This window comes from Dama dama, chromosome 21 (genome assembly GCF_033118175.1).
Source record: "Dama dama isolate Ldn47 chromosome 21, ASM3311817v1, whole genome shotgun sequence".
Taxonomy (NCBI): domain Eukaryota; kingdom Metazoa; phylum Chordata; class Mammalia; order Artiodactyla; family Cervidae; genus Dama; species Dama dama.
The window spans coordinates 67,342,387-67,358,829 of NC_083701.1; the positions used below are offsets into that span (position 1 = coordinate 67,342,387).

General features: G+C 42.2%; 1 protein-coding gene across 1 annotated transcript; it reads left to right on the forward strand.

The window, feature by feature from the left end:
- The first annotated feature begins 1,466 nt into the window (after positions 1–1,466).
- LOC133042226 (uncharacterized) lies at positions 1,467–7,365 on the forward strand. The gene is made up of 2 exons (XM_061122764.1): positions 1,467–1,481; positions 6,796–7,365. Exons 1-2 carry the CDS (start codon positions 1,467–1,469, stop codon positions 7,363–7,365), a joined length of 585 nt encoding a protein of 194 aa, XP_060978747.1.
- Positions 7,366–16,443: the final 9,078 nt, after the last annotated feature.

Consider the following 16,443-nt stretch of genomic DNA (forward strand, 5'->3'; position numbering starts at 1 on the left):
TTTTTCCATTTATTTTTATTAGTTGGAGGCTAATTACTTTACAATATTGTAGTGGTTTTTGCATGCAGTGATTTTGGAGCCCCCCCAAATTAAAGTCAGTCACCGTTTCCACTGTTTCCCCATCTATTTGCCATGAAGTGATGGGACCAGATGCCATGATCTTTGTTTTCTGAATGTTGAGCTTTAAACCAACTTTTTCACTCTCCTCTTTCACTTTCATCAAGAGGCTCTTTAGTTCTTCACTTTCTGCCATAAGGGTGGTGTTGTCTGCATATCTGAGGTTATTGGTATTTCTCCCGGCAATCTTGATTCCAGCTTGTGCTTCATCCAGCCCAGCATTTCTCATGATGTGCTCTGCATATAAGTTAAAATAAGCAGGGCTACAATATACAGCCTTGATGTACTCCTTTTCCTATTTGGAACCAGGCTGTTGTTCCATGTCCAGTTGTAACTGTTGCTTGTTGACCTGCATACACATTTCTCAGGAGGCAGGTCAGGTGGTCTGGTATTCCCATCTCTTTCAGAATTTTCCACAGTTTATTGTGATCCACACAGTCAAAGGCTTTGACACAGTCAATACAGCAGAAATAGATGTTTTTCTGGAACTCTCTTGCTTTTTCGATAATCCAACGGATGTTGGCAATCACACATCTAGTTAGTATTAAAATAGGGACTTGGGTTTCCATTTTATCTGATCCCAGAGGCCAAACTTAGCATTCTGCTTCATAAAGAAGACACCTGGCATGCTGCGGTTCATGGGGGTTGCAAAGAGTCAGACACGACCGAGCGACTGAATTGAACTGCAGGAATTACCTGGCAGCTCAGTGGTTAAGGCTCAGCACTTTCATCGCTGTGTGCCACGAGCCCAGGGTTTAACCCCTGGTCAAATAACTAAGATCCCACAAGCCGCACAGCATGGCCAAGAAGAAGATACCTTGCTGTTGGTTTTTTTTTGTTTTTTTAATAGTTATAAACCTACAGGATGGTTGCAAGAACAGTGTACAGACCTCTCACACTCCTTTTGCCCAGATGCCTCGATTGTGAATATTTTGCCACACTTCCTCCATCATTCTCTCTCCACAACAGGAGAATCCTGTTTCCTTTGGACACCAGTAGAGGGACCAGCTTCTCCTGGTTTGGCCAGGACTGTCCCAGTTTTAAAGTGAAGTCCGGAAACCTAACAAGGCCCACCGCCTTCCCGGCAAACCCTAACAGTAGGATAGTCGACGGGCAGCAACAGCGCCTCACTTTGCCCGGATACTGGATGCTACATCTCCCCTTGGAGAAGGAGTATGGGAAGGGAAAGGAAGATGGGACGGGAAGTGTAATTGTCAATCAAACGGCCTGAAGGCTGTCACAGGGCCTGAGAGGCACTGGAGTGCTTAACTTTATGTCAAGAAAAAAATTCACAAAAGAGATGGCACCAGATGTAGCAATATCATGAGAGTAAGTGGAATCTAGCAAACATGTTTACGATGATGGTATGTGTTGCAGAGTATCTTGCAAGGGTAGCCTTCTGTGTGTGCGCAACAGTGACTCAAGCAGGAGTTTCTGTTTTATGCTGATCGTAGTAGCTGGTCATAGTCTCCCCACGATAGCTTCATGATATATCCTCCCAGCATTCTTGGTTTTCCAGTAAGTTGTTAACTTTTCCCTTCTGAAATCAGTTCTCCACACTACGAAAATAGAGTTATAATGGAAACAAAATGCATAGAGATATTATTACTATTATGTACCCAGGCGGCACTAGTGGTAAACAGTCAGCCTGCCAATTTAGGAGACGCAAGAGACATGGGTTCAATCCCTGGGTGGGGAAGATGCCTTGGAGGAGGAAATGGCAACCCACTCCAGTATTCTTGCCAGGAGAATCCCATGGACACAGGAGGCCTGGGTTCGCTTCCTGGGTTGGGAAGATCCCCTGGAGGAGGAAGAAATGGCAACCCACTTCCAGTACTCTTGCCTGGAGAATCCCATGGACAGTCCATGGGGTCCCAAAGAGTCAGACACAACTGAGCACACACGCAGTGTACCCTAAAGATTTTTTCATAAAAGGGTCTCTGAAAAATCATATAAATATAAATAAATTTAAATTCAGTTCATTTATCTGAAAATTTTTAAAAAGCCAACACAATATGGTTCAATTATGAATGCATATTTAAGTATTGTCAAGTATTTTGCTGATATCTGCAGTGCCATCTTGTGGCCTTTTGTGTGTAGTACATCTAACAGTCGCCTAGAATCCCCCCTCTTATGCTTTGCGGTGAGGAAGAAGGCATGTAACAGGAGGCTGGCGATTGGAGGTCATCTGTTCTTTACATAAGCTATCCGGTTACAATTAACTGAATCACATCTTCATAGAGGCTTCCAAAAACAGAACTCTGGAGAGATAAGAAGTGAGTCCTATAGTTACCAAACAAATTCCTGATGCTTACACTGACTTTCTCCGAGGCCTTCCCTGAGCCTTGTTCCCTGCTGCCTTAGCACTGTGCATCCCCATCGGGGCACTCATCTCATCTCCTTGCAATTCCTGAACAGGCTAACTTCACTGCTAAGACTCTATGCTCCTGAGGGTAGGCGGGAAGGAGCAGGACAGTGGTTGCACTGCTTACCTAGTACAGTCCCTGGCACATAACAGTCACCCAATAAATACTTGCTAGCTAAATAATCAAATAACCTCAGATATGCAGATGACACCACCCTTATGGCAGAAAGTGAAGAACTAAAGAGCCTTTTGATGAAAGCGAAAGAGGAGAGTGGAAAAGTTGGCTTAAAGCTCAACATTCAGAAAACTAAGATCACGGCATCCGGTCCCATCACTTCATGGCAAATAGATAGGGAAATAGTGTAAACAGTGGCTGACTTTATTTTTGGGGGCTCCAAAATCACTGCAGATGGTGATTGCAGCCATGAAATTAAAAGACACTTACTCCTTGGAAGACAAGTTATGACTGACCTAGACAGCAGATTAAAAAGCAGAGACATTACTTTGCCAACAAAGGTCCGTCTGGTCAAGGCTATGGTTTTTCCAGTGGTCATGTATGGATGTGAGAGTTGGACTATAAAGAAAGCTGAGCACCAAAGAACTGATGATTTTGAACTGTGGTGTTGGAGAAGACTCTTGAGAGTTCCTTGGACTGCAAGGAGTCCATCCTTGCATCCTAAAGGAGTCCATCCTAAAGGAGATCAGTCCTGGGTGCTCATCGGAAGGACTGATGCTGAAGCTGAAACTCCAGTACTTTGGCCACCTGATGTGAAGAGTTGACTCATTGGAAAAGACCCTGATGCTGGGAAAGATTGAGGGCAGGAGGATAAGGTGATGACAGAGGATGAGATGGCTGGATGGCATCACCGACTCAGTGGACATGAGTTTGAGTAAACTCCGGGAGTTGGTGATGGACAGGGAGGCCTGGAGTGCTGCGGATCATGGGGTTGCAAAGAGTTGAACACGACTGAGCGACTGAACTGAACTAAACTGATAGAATTATACACAGTGCAAACATGTCTAAAAATGGGAGTGAGAAAACAACAAGGGCAAAAAAATTTTGAATCAAGTTAGAGAAAAAGACTAAATGGGGCACCAGAGATGAAAACAATTTACCTGCCTCTCACTGGCTCCAGGGCTGCCTGCGCTACAGGAATGCCCCCATCACCACCACCACCACCACCACGATACCACCCGGAGGATCCCTTGTGTTCAAGGGGACTGACCACCAGGGTCTGAGAGATCATCAGCAATATTGAGCTCATTGCTGCCATTTCCAGGTCAATATCCCTCTTGCAAGTGGTGCTTTACATTTCATTCAATTATAGGAGCTGGCTTTTCTTACACAGGGTAACAGGTTGCCTAGCAACAGCATACTGTCAGGAACTCACACTGCCTGAGAAAAGATTGTATTTCATCATCTACATTGGCCTAACAGAACTGGTAGGAGATGGTTCCTATCTGTGCGGGGTGGGGGTGGGGGTGCACTGGTCCATCACTAAGACAACAAACTAAGTGCTAAGGGGCTGGTTTCGACCTGGGTGCCCTTGCCTTTGGCTTCCAGTTAGATTCACTCAATGGGAAGCTGGGAAGGAGAGGGGAGAGGTCAAGAACCCCCTTCCTGCCCATACTCACGGAACCTCACTTTGGGCAGTGCTCCTGTCCAGTGACCCCTCTTCAAGGGTATAGCTCTCCCCTGATTCCAATAAATCCCCTGCCCATTTGGCCTCTTCAGGACTAACAGCAGCAGCCCTGGGTGATTTCCCATCTTTTGTGGACCCCTTGCGGCCGCCCACACCTCCCGGAGTGTGCCGCTCATCTGTTTGTCTGTTTCCTGCTGGGATCTTGACGGCCCCTCTGCTGGAGTGCTTTCTGGAGGAAGGACTCTGTGAACCACACTCTTAAATGGGGAAGCCTGGGCGGAGAGGGCTGCAATTGGGCCTCTGCTGCCGATCTTCTCAGTGGCCCGGCTGCCAGCCACTCACTCCACGCTCCAAAAATAGCAGCCAGTCAGTGATGACGATGGCACTGGGGCAGCCAGTCACTTTCAATCATACCTGCCCCCCCAGGAGGAAGTCAGAACCCAGAATAAACTACCCCCACAGACTTAAAAAGGATGGGTTTAGTTGTGGAATCATAGCTGTTAATTATAACTTTCCTATTTTTCAGCAGTTCTCAGAGTTGTCTTTTTTTTGAAGACAAAAACATTTAACACTTAATGTTTAGAGACAGTGCAATAGAAGAGTCTCAGGAATGCAAAATACAGATATGTTTATTTTCTGTGGGTTCTTCTCAGTTACACCACGCTGGCTTTTTTTCCCTCCAGCTTTGAGATATAACTGACAAAACTGTATAAATTTAAAATGTATAATATGATGATCTGATCCATATATATTTGTGAAATGATTACCACAGTGAAGTTAGTTGACACATCCGTTAGCTCACATAGTTAACTTTTCGGTGTATGGGGTTTTAAGACTTAGTCTCTTAGCAAATTTCAAGAACATATATAATATATAATTTTGAGGAAATATTGTTAGTTGCAGTCACTATGCTGTAATAAGATCCTCAGAGCTTATTTATCTTCTGATGAAAATTTGATCAACATTTCCTCATTTCTCTCACCCACCCCATTCCTGGCAACCACAATTCTATTGTTTCTAAGAGTACGACTTTTGAAGATTCCACATATAAGAACTGAAGAACCTCATGATGAAAGAGGAGAGTGAAAAAGTCGGCTTAAAGCTCAACATTCAGAAAACTAAGATCATGGCATCCGGTCCCATCACTTCATGGCAAATAGATGGGGAAACAGTGTAAACAGTGGCTGACTTTATTTTTGGGGGCTCCAAAATCACTGCAGATGGTGATTGCAGCCATGAAATTAAAAGACACTTACTCCTTGGAAGACAAGTTATGACCAACCTAGACAGCATATTAAAAAGCAGAGACAGGGACTTCCCTGGTGGTCCAGTGGCTAAGACTCTGAGCTCCCAGTGCAGGAGGCCCAGGTTCGCCCCCTGGTCAGGGAGCTAGATCCCACATGCTACAACTAAGACCCAGAGCAGCCAAATAAATAAATAAATAAAATTTAAAAAAAATTAAAAAAAGCAGAGACATTACTTTGCCAACAAAGGTCCATCTAGTCAAGGCTATGGTTTTTCCAGTGGTCATGTATGGACGTGAGAGTTGGACTATAAAGAAAGCTGAGCACCAAAGAATTGATGCTTTTGAACTGTGGTGTTGGAGAAGACTCTCGAGAGTCCCTTGGACTACAAGGAGATCCCACCAGTCCATCCTAAAGGAGATCAGTCCTGGGTGTTCACTGGAAGGACTGATGCTGAAGCTGAAACTCCAATACTTTGGCCACCTGATGTGAAGAACTGACTCATTTGAAAAGACCCTAATGCTGGAAAAGATTGAGGACAGGAGGAGAAGGGGACAATAGAGGATGAGATGGTTGGATGGCATCACCGACTCAATGGACAAGGGTTTGAGTGGACTCCAGGAGTTGGTGATGGACAGGGAGGCCTGGAGTGCTGCGGTTCATGGGGTCACAAAGAGTCGGACACGACTGAGTGACTGAACTGAACTGAACATACAAGTGAGATCCTGCAGTATTTGTCTATCTTTGTATGACTTATTTCACTCAGCATAATGCCCTCAAGGTTGTTCCATGTTGTCAAAAGTGGCAGGATTCCCTTCTTTTCATGGCTGAATAATATTCAATTGTATGTATACACCACATGATGGACAGTTAGACTGTTTCAATGTCTTGACTATTGTGAATAAGGCTGCAATAGACATGGGGGTGCAGATATCTCTTCCACATACGGATTTCTTTCACATTAGCTACACTGACCATATGCTGGCCAAAAATTAAAAATTAAAATAAGAGATTTAATAAAAGAGAGATGAAGTCCATATAGCTCTTGCAGGAAAGAGACCCAGAGGTTAATATGTCAGAAGCCCAGATTTCTTTTGTCTTTGTAGCTCTGCTTATCCTCAGCAGCTGGTATTCACCTCATGGTACAAAATGGCTGCTCCATCTCCAACCATGTGTTCACATTCCAGCTACCAGATATGGGAAGGGGGCGCAGGAAGTGGGACACAGCAGGGTGCATTCCACTTCATTTGAAGACATACTAATAAGTTGCACACACCACTTCTGCTCATATCGCATTGGCCAGCACTTAGTTATTTGACTGCTGTGCCTGGCTGCAAGGGAGGCTGGAAAATGTAGTCATGTTTGTGGGTAACCATGTGCCCAGCTAAAGCACTCGTATCTGATATCTCTGCTTTTTAATACGCAGTCTGGGTTTGTCATAGCAATAAATAAGTGCACCCAGGAGCCAGAGTCCCTGACGCCTCCTGCTCCATTTGTGTTTGCAGCTCTGCCCCGAATTGCTGGCTACTTGCATCTGCCACACACAATTAAAAAACAAGGCGAGCGAACATTAGTGCCTCCGGGCGGACTCGAGAAAGGGCACGAGCATCACCCACAGGACCCCAGAACCCTCGGGCTTCCCCAAGGGCCGTGTACCCCGAGACTCCAGGCTCTCTCCCTCTCGGCATCCCCGGCGCCCCGACGTCGAGCTACACCGTCAACCACCTCCACTCCCTGGGCGGCGGCGGCGCAGGCTGCAGCCAGGGAGACCGACCGGAGCCGCGGAGCTGGGTCGCCGGTGCCCGCGCGGGGAACGGCGCACCGTCTGCTCCGCCCGCCCGCGGGATTACACCGTCCACCGGGCGGGGGCACCTCCACGCGCACCTGGGCGCCCCCAGGGCCGCCGCGGAGCAGCTGCCGACCAAGCAATTCAAACCCGTTGCGCTCCGAACAGCGCGGACCTGGGGGCACCGCGAGCAGCTGGTCACCAGGCTGAACTCCGGAGGCTATCAGCACGCCCTCCAAGGGTTCCGCGGAGGCGACGAGGAGGCGCAGGGCCGCGGCCCTGCGAAGCCTTCTGGGCGGGGGCGCGGGGGTCTCTGAAGCCCGGGTGGGAAGGAAGCAGCCGCGGCGCTCGGGCCCGGGGCCCGGGGGGCGGCAGGCTGGGAAGCCTCAGTCCGAGGCCGTGAAGCCGCGCCTCCCGGGCGCCAGGAGAGGACTCCGCCCCGACCCTCAGCAGCCAGTCCGCCCCCCTCTGATAGTTCAGTTCAGTCCCTGTCGTGTCTGACTCTTTGCGACCCAATGAACTGCAGCACGCTAGGCCTCCCTGTCCATCAGCAACTCCCGGAGTTTACTCAAACTCATGTCCGTGATGCCATCCAACCCTCTCATCCTCTGTCGTCCCCTTCTCCTCCTGCCTTCAATCTTTCCCAGCATCAGGGTCTTTTCAGATGAGTCAGTTCTTCACATCAGGTGGCCAAAGTATTGGAGTTTCAGCTTCAGCATCAGTCCCTCCAATGAATATTCAGGACTGATCTCCTTTAGGATAGACTGGTTGGATCTCCTTGCAGTCCAAGGGGCTTTCTTTCTTTCTTTTTTTTTTTTAAATTTATTTTTTTTTATTAGTTGGAGGCTAATTACTTCACAACATTTCAGTGGGTCCAAGGGGCTTTCAAGAGTCTTCTCTAACACCATAGTTCAAAAGCATCAATTCTTCGGTGCTCAGCTTTCTTTATAGCCCAACTCTCACATCCATGCATGACTACTGGAAAATTCATCATTTTGACTACAAGGACCTTTGTTGGCAAAGTAATGTCTCTGCTTTTTAATATGCTGTCTAGGTTGGTCATAACTTTCCTTCCAAGGAGCAAGTGTCTTTTAATTGCATGGCTGCAGTCACCATCTGCAGTGATTTTGGAGCCCCCAAAATCAAGTCTATCACTGTTTCTATTGCTTCCCCATCTCTTTGCCATGAAGTGATGGGACCGGATGTCATGATCTTAGTTTTCTGAATGTTGAGTTTTAAGCCAACTTTTTCACTCTCCTCTTTCACTTTCAATGGAGAGGCAAAACAAGAGTTTGTAAGACAGTTTCAAATTGGGAAAGGCATGTCAAGAAGACCAGACCATCCCCACCCAGAAGCCTGCTCCTAAAGAGTTTCATTCAGACACATACCTCTGTCTCCACTCCCAGCTCCACAACTATAGCTCAGTAATTTTTGCCTAAGGGACAGAACCAGGATATGAAACAGCTTCAAAGCTATCCCTGAAATAACTGACATTATATGAAACAGACTGTAGGAAAGTTCAAGTTTAAGGGTACTCAAAACAAGAGATTTTGATGGAAAGCAATTAAGCAGGTAGCTTTGTAAGAGATACAAGCTAAACGATAGGCCATCTAGCTCACCAGAGGGAACCAGGGAAAGAGATAGCTAAGAAGAACTCCCCTACCTTTAGAACAAACCACAGGACTTCCTTGGGGATCCAATGGTAGTGAATCCACCTACCAATGAAGAGCACACGAGTTTGATCCCTGTTCCAGAAAGACCCACATGTCAAGGAGCAACTACGCCCATGCACCTCAACTACTGAACCCGTGCTCTAGAGCTGATAAGCCTCAACTACTGATACCCTTGTGGCTCAGCTGGGAAACAATCTGCCTGCAATGCGGGAGACCTGGGTTTGATCCCTGGGTTGGGAAGATCACCTGGAGGAGGGAAAGGCTACCCACTCCAGTATTCTAGCCTGGAGAATTCCATGTATAGTCCATGGGGTCGCAAAGAGTCAGACACGACTGAGCGATTTTCACTCACTGAAGCCACACATCCTAAAGCCTGTGCTCTGCAACAAGAGAAGCCACCGCAGAGAGAAAGAAGCCCATGCACAGCAACTAGAGAGTAGCCCCTTCTTGCCACAACTAGAGAAAGCCTGTGTGGAGCATTGAAGACTCCGTGCAGCCAAAAATAAAAATAAATAAATAAAAGAACAAACTCACCTTGTCCTCTGACACTGTCCTTCAAAAAGCCAGGATTTAATCAATGAATACAGTAAAGTTGCAGGATATAAAATTAACACACAGAAATCCCTTGCATTCCTATATACTAACAATGAAAAAACAGAAAGAGAAATTAAGGAAACAATACCATTCACCACTGCAACAAAAAGAATAAAATACTTAGGAGTATATCTACCTAAAGAAACAAAAGACCTATACATAGAAAACTATAAAACACTGATGAAAGAAATCAAAGAGGACACAAACAGATGGAGAAACATACCATGTTCATGGATTGGAAGAATCAATATTGTCAAAATGGCTATTCTACCCAAAGCAATCTATAGATTCAATGCAATCCCTATCAAGCTACCAACGGTATTTTTCACAGAACTAGACCAAAGAATTTCACAATTTGTATGGAAATACAAAAAACCTCGAATAGCCAAAGTAATCTTGAGAAAGAAGAATGGAACTGGAGGAATCAACCTGCCTGACTTCAGACTCTACTACAAAGCCACAGTCATCAAGACAGTATGGTACTGGCACAAAGACAGAAATATAGATCAATGGAACAGAATAGAAAGCCCAGAGATAAATCCACGAACCTAATGACACCTTATCTTTGACAAAGGAGGCAAGGATATACAATGGAAAAAAGACAACCTCTTTAACAAGTGGTGCTGGGAAAACTGGTCAACCACTTGTAAAAGAATGAAACTAGAACACTTTCTAACACCATACACAAAAATAAACTCAAAATGGATTAAAGATCTAAATGTAAGACCAGAAACTATAAAACTCCTAGAGGAGAACATAGGCAAAACACTCTCCGACATAAATCACAGCAAGATCCTCTATGACCCACCTCCCAGAACATTGGAAATAAAGGCAAAACTAAACAAATGGGACCTAATGAAACTTAAAAGCTTTTGCACTACAAAGGAAACTGTAAGTAAGGTGAAAAGACAGCCCTCAGATTGGGAGAAAATAATAGCAAATGAAGAAACAGACAAAGGATTAATCTCAAAAATATACAAGCAACTCCTGCAGCTCAATTCCAGAAAAATAAATGACCCAATCAAAAAATGGGCCAAAGAACTAAACAGACATTTCTCCAAAGAAGACATACTGATGGCTAACAAACACATGAAAAGATGCTCAACATCACTCATTATCAGAGAAATGCAAATCAAAACCACAATGAGGTACCATTACACACCAGTCAGGATGGCTGCTATCCAAAAGTCTACAAGCAATAAATGCTGGAGAGGGTGTGGAGAAAAGGGAACCCTCTTACACTGTTGGTGGGAATGCAAACTAGTACAGCCACTGTGGAAAGCAGTGTGGAGATCTCTTAAAAAACTGGAAATAGAACTGCCATATGACCCAGCAATCCCACTTCTGGGCATACACACTGAGGAAACCAGATCTGAAAGAGACACGTGCACCCCAATGTTCATCGCAGCACTGTTTATAATAGCCAGGACATGGAAGCAACCTAGATGCCCATCAGCAGATGAATGGATAAGGAAGCTGTGGTACATATACACCATGGAATATTACTCAGCCGTTAAAAAGAATTCATTTGAATCAGTCCTAATGAGATGGATGAAACTGGAGCCCCTTATACAGAGTGAAGTAAGCCAGAAAGATAAAGAACATTACAGCATACTAACACATATATATGGAATTTAGAAAGATGGTAACGATAACCCTATATGCAAAACAGAAAAAGAGACACAGAAATACAGAACAGACTTTTGAACTCTGTGGGAGAAGGTGAGGGTGGGATATTTCAAAAGAACAGCATGTATACTATCTACGGTGAAACAGATCACCAGCCCAGGTTGGATGCATGAGACAAGTGCTCGGGCCTGGTGCACTGGGAAGACCCAGAGGAATCGGGTGGAGAGGGAGGTGGGAGAGGGGATCGGGATGGGGAAAACGTGTAAATCTATGGCTGATTCATATCAATGTATGACAAAACCCACTGAAATGTTGTGAAGTAATTAGCCTCCAACTAATAAAAAAAATAAGTAAAAAAAAAAAACAAAAAGCCAGGATTTAATTGGATCAGATTGTGGAGATTTATACCCCAGGGATTGTTGAAAAATAAACAGAGCAGTCAGCTGATGACTAAGGGAACTTGGTAGCTGGATACGGTCAAGGAAAGAGATGGCAAGGAGCCCTACAAAAATCACTGTCATACAAGACTATCTGTGTACATGCTCAAGGCAGTGACATGTGAGACCAGGAACAGAGACTCTACTATGTGGAGGAAATAGACATCACTAAAACAGTCCAGCTAACACTAAAGAAATAAACAAGCCATTTATAATTAACACGCTCCAAGGGACAGTGAGTGAGGTGAAAGTCACTCAGTCGTGTCTGACTCTTTGCGACCCCATGGACTGTGTAGTCCATGGAAATTTCCAGGCCAGGATACTGGAGTGGGTAGCCTATCCCTTCTCCAGGGGATCTTCCCAACCCAGGGATTGAATCCAGGCCTCCCACATTGCAGGCAGATTCTTTACCAGCTGAGCCTTTACCAGGGGAGAGGGGGATGTCAATTTCCAGAGTTGCTATAAACAAAGCATATAAAGGGAAAGAAGTTACTTTTAAAGAGGACCAAATGAAAATTCTGAAGTTGAAAAATTCAATAACTGAGATGAAAAACACAGCAGAGGGGCTCACAGTAGATTTGAACTGACAGAAAAATTAACAAATGATAGAGATTATGCAATCCAAAGAACAGAGAGAAAAAAAATTGAAGAAAATTGAACAGAACCTCAGAGAAACATAGATCATCATTAAACACACCAACATATGTATAATGGGAGTATAAGAAGTTCCAACTTTGATTTTTTTTTTCCTCCTAGCTTTATTGAGATGTAATTGACAACACTGTGTGAGTTTAAAGTGCATAATGTAGTGATTTTATATAAGTACACATTGCAAAAATGATTACCACAGTAAGGTTAGTTAACATCTCCACCACCTCAAAGAGTTTCAATTTTTTTTAGCTTCATCTTAACAACTTTGATTTAAAACAAAACAAAACTCTTAATGTATATAACCAAGAAGCTCAACAAATTCCAAATAAGATACATGTAAGGAGATTTACTTCAAACACATCAAAGTAAAAATGCTATTATCAATAACATCAAGCGTGAAAATAATGCAATCAAAATGAAAAGCATTTGTGCACTGTCAGTGTAGTGAAATGAACCCACTGATTGGAAGGAAATACAATTGGCCCTCCATATCCACAGGCTCCTCATCCCTGGATTCAACCAAGCCATGATTGATTGGTATGCAGATGCTGGGTCCACAGATACACAAGGCTGACTGTTTGATGCTATTTTATACAAGGGACTTACGTGAACATCTGTGGATTCGGGTATCTGCATGGTTCCTGGAACCAATTCCCCAGTGGATATCAAGCAACAACTATACAGTCGACCCTTGAAAACATGAGTTTGAACTATGCAGGTCCATTTATATGCAGATTTTATTTTCAGTAAACATAGTACTATGTTTATGTTCTGCAGCTGGCTGAATCCATAAATGCAGAACCTGAGGATAAGCAGACCTTCTATGGGTCTCCTGGATCTGTCCACAGATTCAGATATACATGGGCAATGAGGGGAGAGGGTGAGGTCCTGGCACAAAATCCTCATGGATATCAAGGGACAACTGTATTTCCAAATTACATATCTGTTAAGGGATTCATAATCTAGAATTATAAACACCTTTACAATTCAATAATAAAGAGACAACCCAATTTAAAAACGGGCAATTTCTAAATAAACATTACTCCAAAGAAGATATTCAAACGGCCAGTAAACACAAGATGTTCAAAATCATTAGCTATGATGAAAATGCAGATTAAAAACAGAATGATATGCCCCACTTCAGATCTTACTAGAATGCCTATAAATCAAGAAGAAAGATAATAGCAAGTGATGGCGAGGATGCAGAGAAATCGGAAACCTTATACATTATCAGAATTGTAAAATAATACAGCCACTTTGATAAATCTGGCAGTTCCTCAGTTATCACAGTTATCATATGACTAAAAAATTCTAGACATATATCCAAAAAAGTGAAAATGTATGTCCACCTAAAAACTTGTATATGAACATTCATAGAGCATAATTCATAACAGCCAAAAAAGTGGGAACAACCCAAATGTCATCAACGGATGGGTGCACAGAATGGATAAATGTATGCCCATACAATGGAGTATTACTTAGCAAGGAAAAGGGATACATGCAACAACATGAATTAACTTAGAAAACACTATGTTAAAGGAAAGAAGTCACAAAAGATCATATATTGTGTGATTCCATTTATGTGAAATGTTAAAAGTAGAACATTTTGTCCAGAGACAGAAAGTAAATTAGTAGAAGTTACCTGAGGATGAGGTAGTTGGGGGTGGCAGACAGAAGGTGTGAGATTTCTTTTTGGGGTGATGAAAATATTCTAAAATTGATCGTGATGACAGTTGCACAACTCGGTGATTATACTAAAAACTGTTCAATGGTACATTTTAAATGGTGAACTGTATGGTATATAAATTATGTCTCAATAAAGCTGTAACCAAAAAAGATTCATGTATAAATAAAAGACAACTTAACATTCTAAGAATTTTATTATAGAAACAAAACAAGGAGTATAATTAAGCATGAAATAAATAATTTCATTCTTGATAAAAGTACATTTAATATTATAAACTAGTTTATAACCCAACTTTTTTAAAGGATTTCTGTTTACTGAAATTAACTTTTATTCTTTTGTGAAGATGTATCCTTAGTTACAGGAAGAACACAATCTAAATATACATTGTTGTAGATACCATTCAAAAGTCAACATACATAAAATCAATTGTATTAGATGGCTAACAAACACATGAAAGAATGCTGAACAATGCTGATTACTAGAGAAATGCAAATCAAAATGACAATGAGCTATCACCTCAGACTGGTCAGAATGACTATCATCAAAAAATCAACAAACAATAAATGCTGAGGAGGATGTGGAGAAAAGGGAACTCTTGCACTGCTGCAGGAATGTAAATTGATACAGCCATTATGGAGAACAGTGGCTATACAGAACAGTGTGGAGATTTCTTAAAAAACTAGGAATGACCAGAAATGACTCAGAAATCCCAGTCCTGGGCATCTACCCTGAGAAAACCACAATTCTCAAGGACACATGTACCCCAAGGTTCACTGCAGCACTATATACATTAGCTGGGACATGGAAGCAACCTAGAAGTTCATTGAGAGATGAATAGAGAAAGAAGTTGTAAAAAAAAAAAAAAAGAAGTTGTGATACATATATATATAATGGGTAATTACTCAGCCATAAAAAGGAACAAATTTGAGTTTGTTCTAGAGAGGTGGATGAACCTAGAGCCTGCTATACAGAGTGAATATAAGTCAGAGAGAGAAAAACAAATATAGTACATGAATGTACATACAGGGAATCTAGAAAGATGGTACTGATGAACCTGTTTGTAGTGCAGCAGTAGAGGTCAGACATAGAGAACAGATGTGTGGACACAGCATGGGAAGGAGGGTGGGACAAACTGACAGAAGCACTGAAACACATACATCACCACATGTGAAACAGACCAAAAGTGAGAGTGAAAGTTGCTCAGTAACGTCTGACTTTTGGCCACACCATGGACTATACAGTCCGTGGAATTCTCCAGGCCAGAATACTGGAGTGGGTAGCCGTTCCCTTCTCCAGGGGATTTTCCCAACCTAGGTCTCCCGCATTTTAAGCAGATTCTTCACCAGCTGAGCCATCAAAACAGACAGCCAGTGGGAATTTGCTGTATGATGCAGGGAGTTCACCCCAATGCTCTGTGACAACCCAGAGGGGTGGGATGGGCCGAAGTTGGAGGGCAGTTTAAGAAGGAGATGTATGTGTACCTACGGTTGATTCATGATACTGTACAGCAGAAACCAACACAGTATTCTAAAGCAATTATCCTTCAACTAAAAGTAAATTTAAAAAAAAGAAAATTCAGTTGTATTCATCTTTGTTAAATAGCTGTACAAAAGCTATTAATTTAAAATATGAAAGGGTTATTTATTAGATATCATACATTAGAAGTATGGAATATATGTTTCTTTTTGATGCTATTATTCCACTATTGTAGTCAAATGTTCAATGTATCTCTTATAAAACTGCACATAAGATTATATTTGCCAAAATTAGAATGTGCTAATTCTAAGAGACTTACAAAACAGAAATGACTCAGAAAGTCCTTTATGCTAAATTCAGCAAATCTGGTTCTAAAATGTCCTTTTTTAAAAATTATGGAAAACAAATATATTGTTTAGAAATCTTAATGGATGGAAAATAGTTGAATCAAATATATTCCTTTGCAATTTTCACATCTAATTTTATTTAAATTGCTAATTTTATACATTCAAAAACTAAACAATGAGCTCTTATTTCAATAAGAAATTGTTCAGTTTTAATTGCAACTTTTCAGGCTGTAATTTTAATATATATTGGGATCTAAAACTATCAGCAAACAGTAATAATAAAGTATATTTTAAAAACTAGACAAAAAAAAATAAAAAATGGACAAATGAGAAAATAGATTGAGATGCAGTAGCGATTTTGTTTTACAATAGGTTCTTAAATGCACAGAACAGTTCATTTAAATACCCTTTAAATATTCATGCACATAAAGTATATTTACAAATAAAACTGATTTACCTACAACTTTTAAAAACCCAATAATTTTATAAAGAGAGATACTAAAAAAAAAAAAAAGAGAAAGAGAGAGAGAGAGATACTACTTTTACCCCCAAAAGGCATCAAAATGTTTTAACAGCTCAAAAATAGAAAAAGGCAAAAAGCAATTGATTTCCCTCAAACAACAAAGTTTAATAAGATGGCTGTTTGCTATTCAATAAATTAATACCCTATCTTTTAAAACATATTTTTCAGCCCCAACTTGTAACAGACTTTGACCTCCATCTCTACTTTTCCTTTAGTCAATCTAGATTGTATGGAAGAGTGTCATATTAGGCTTTTAGCAATATGAGTTAAT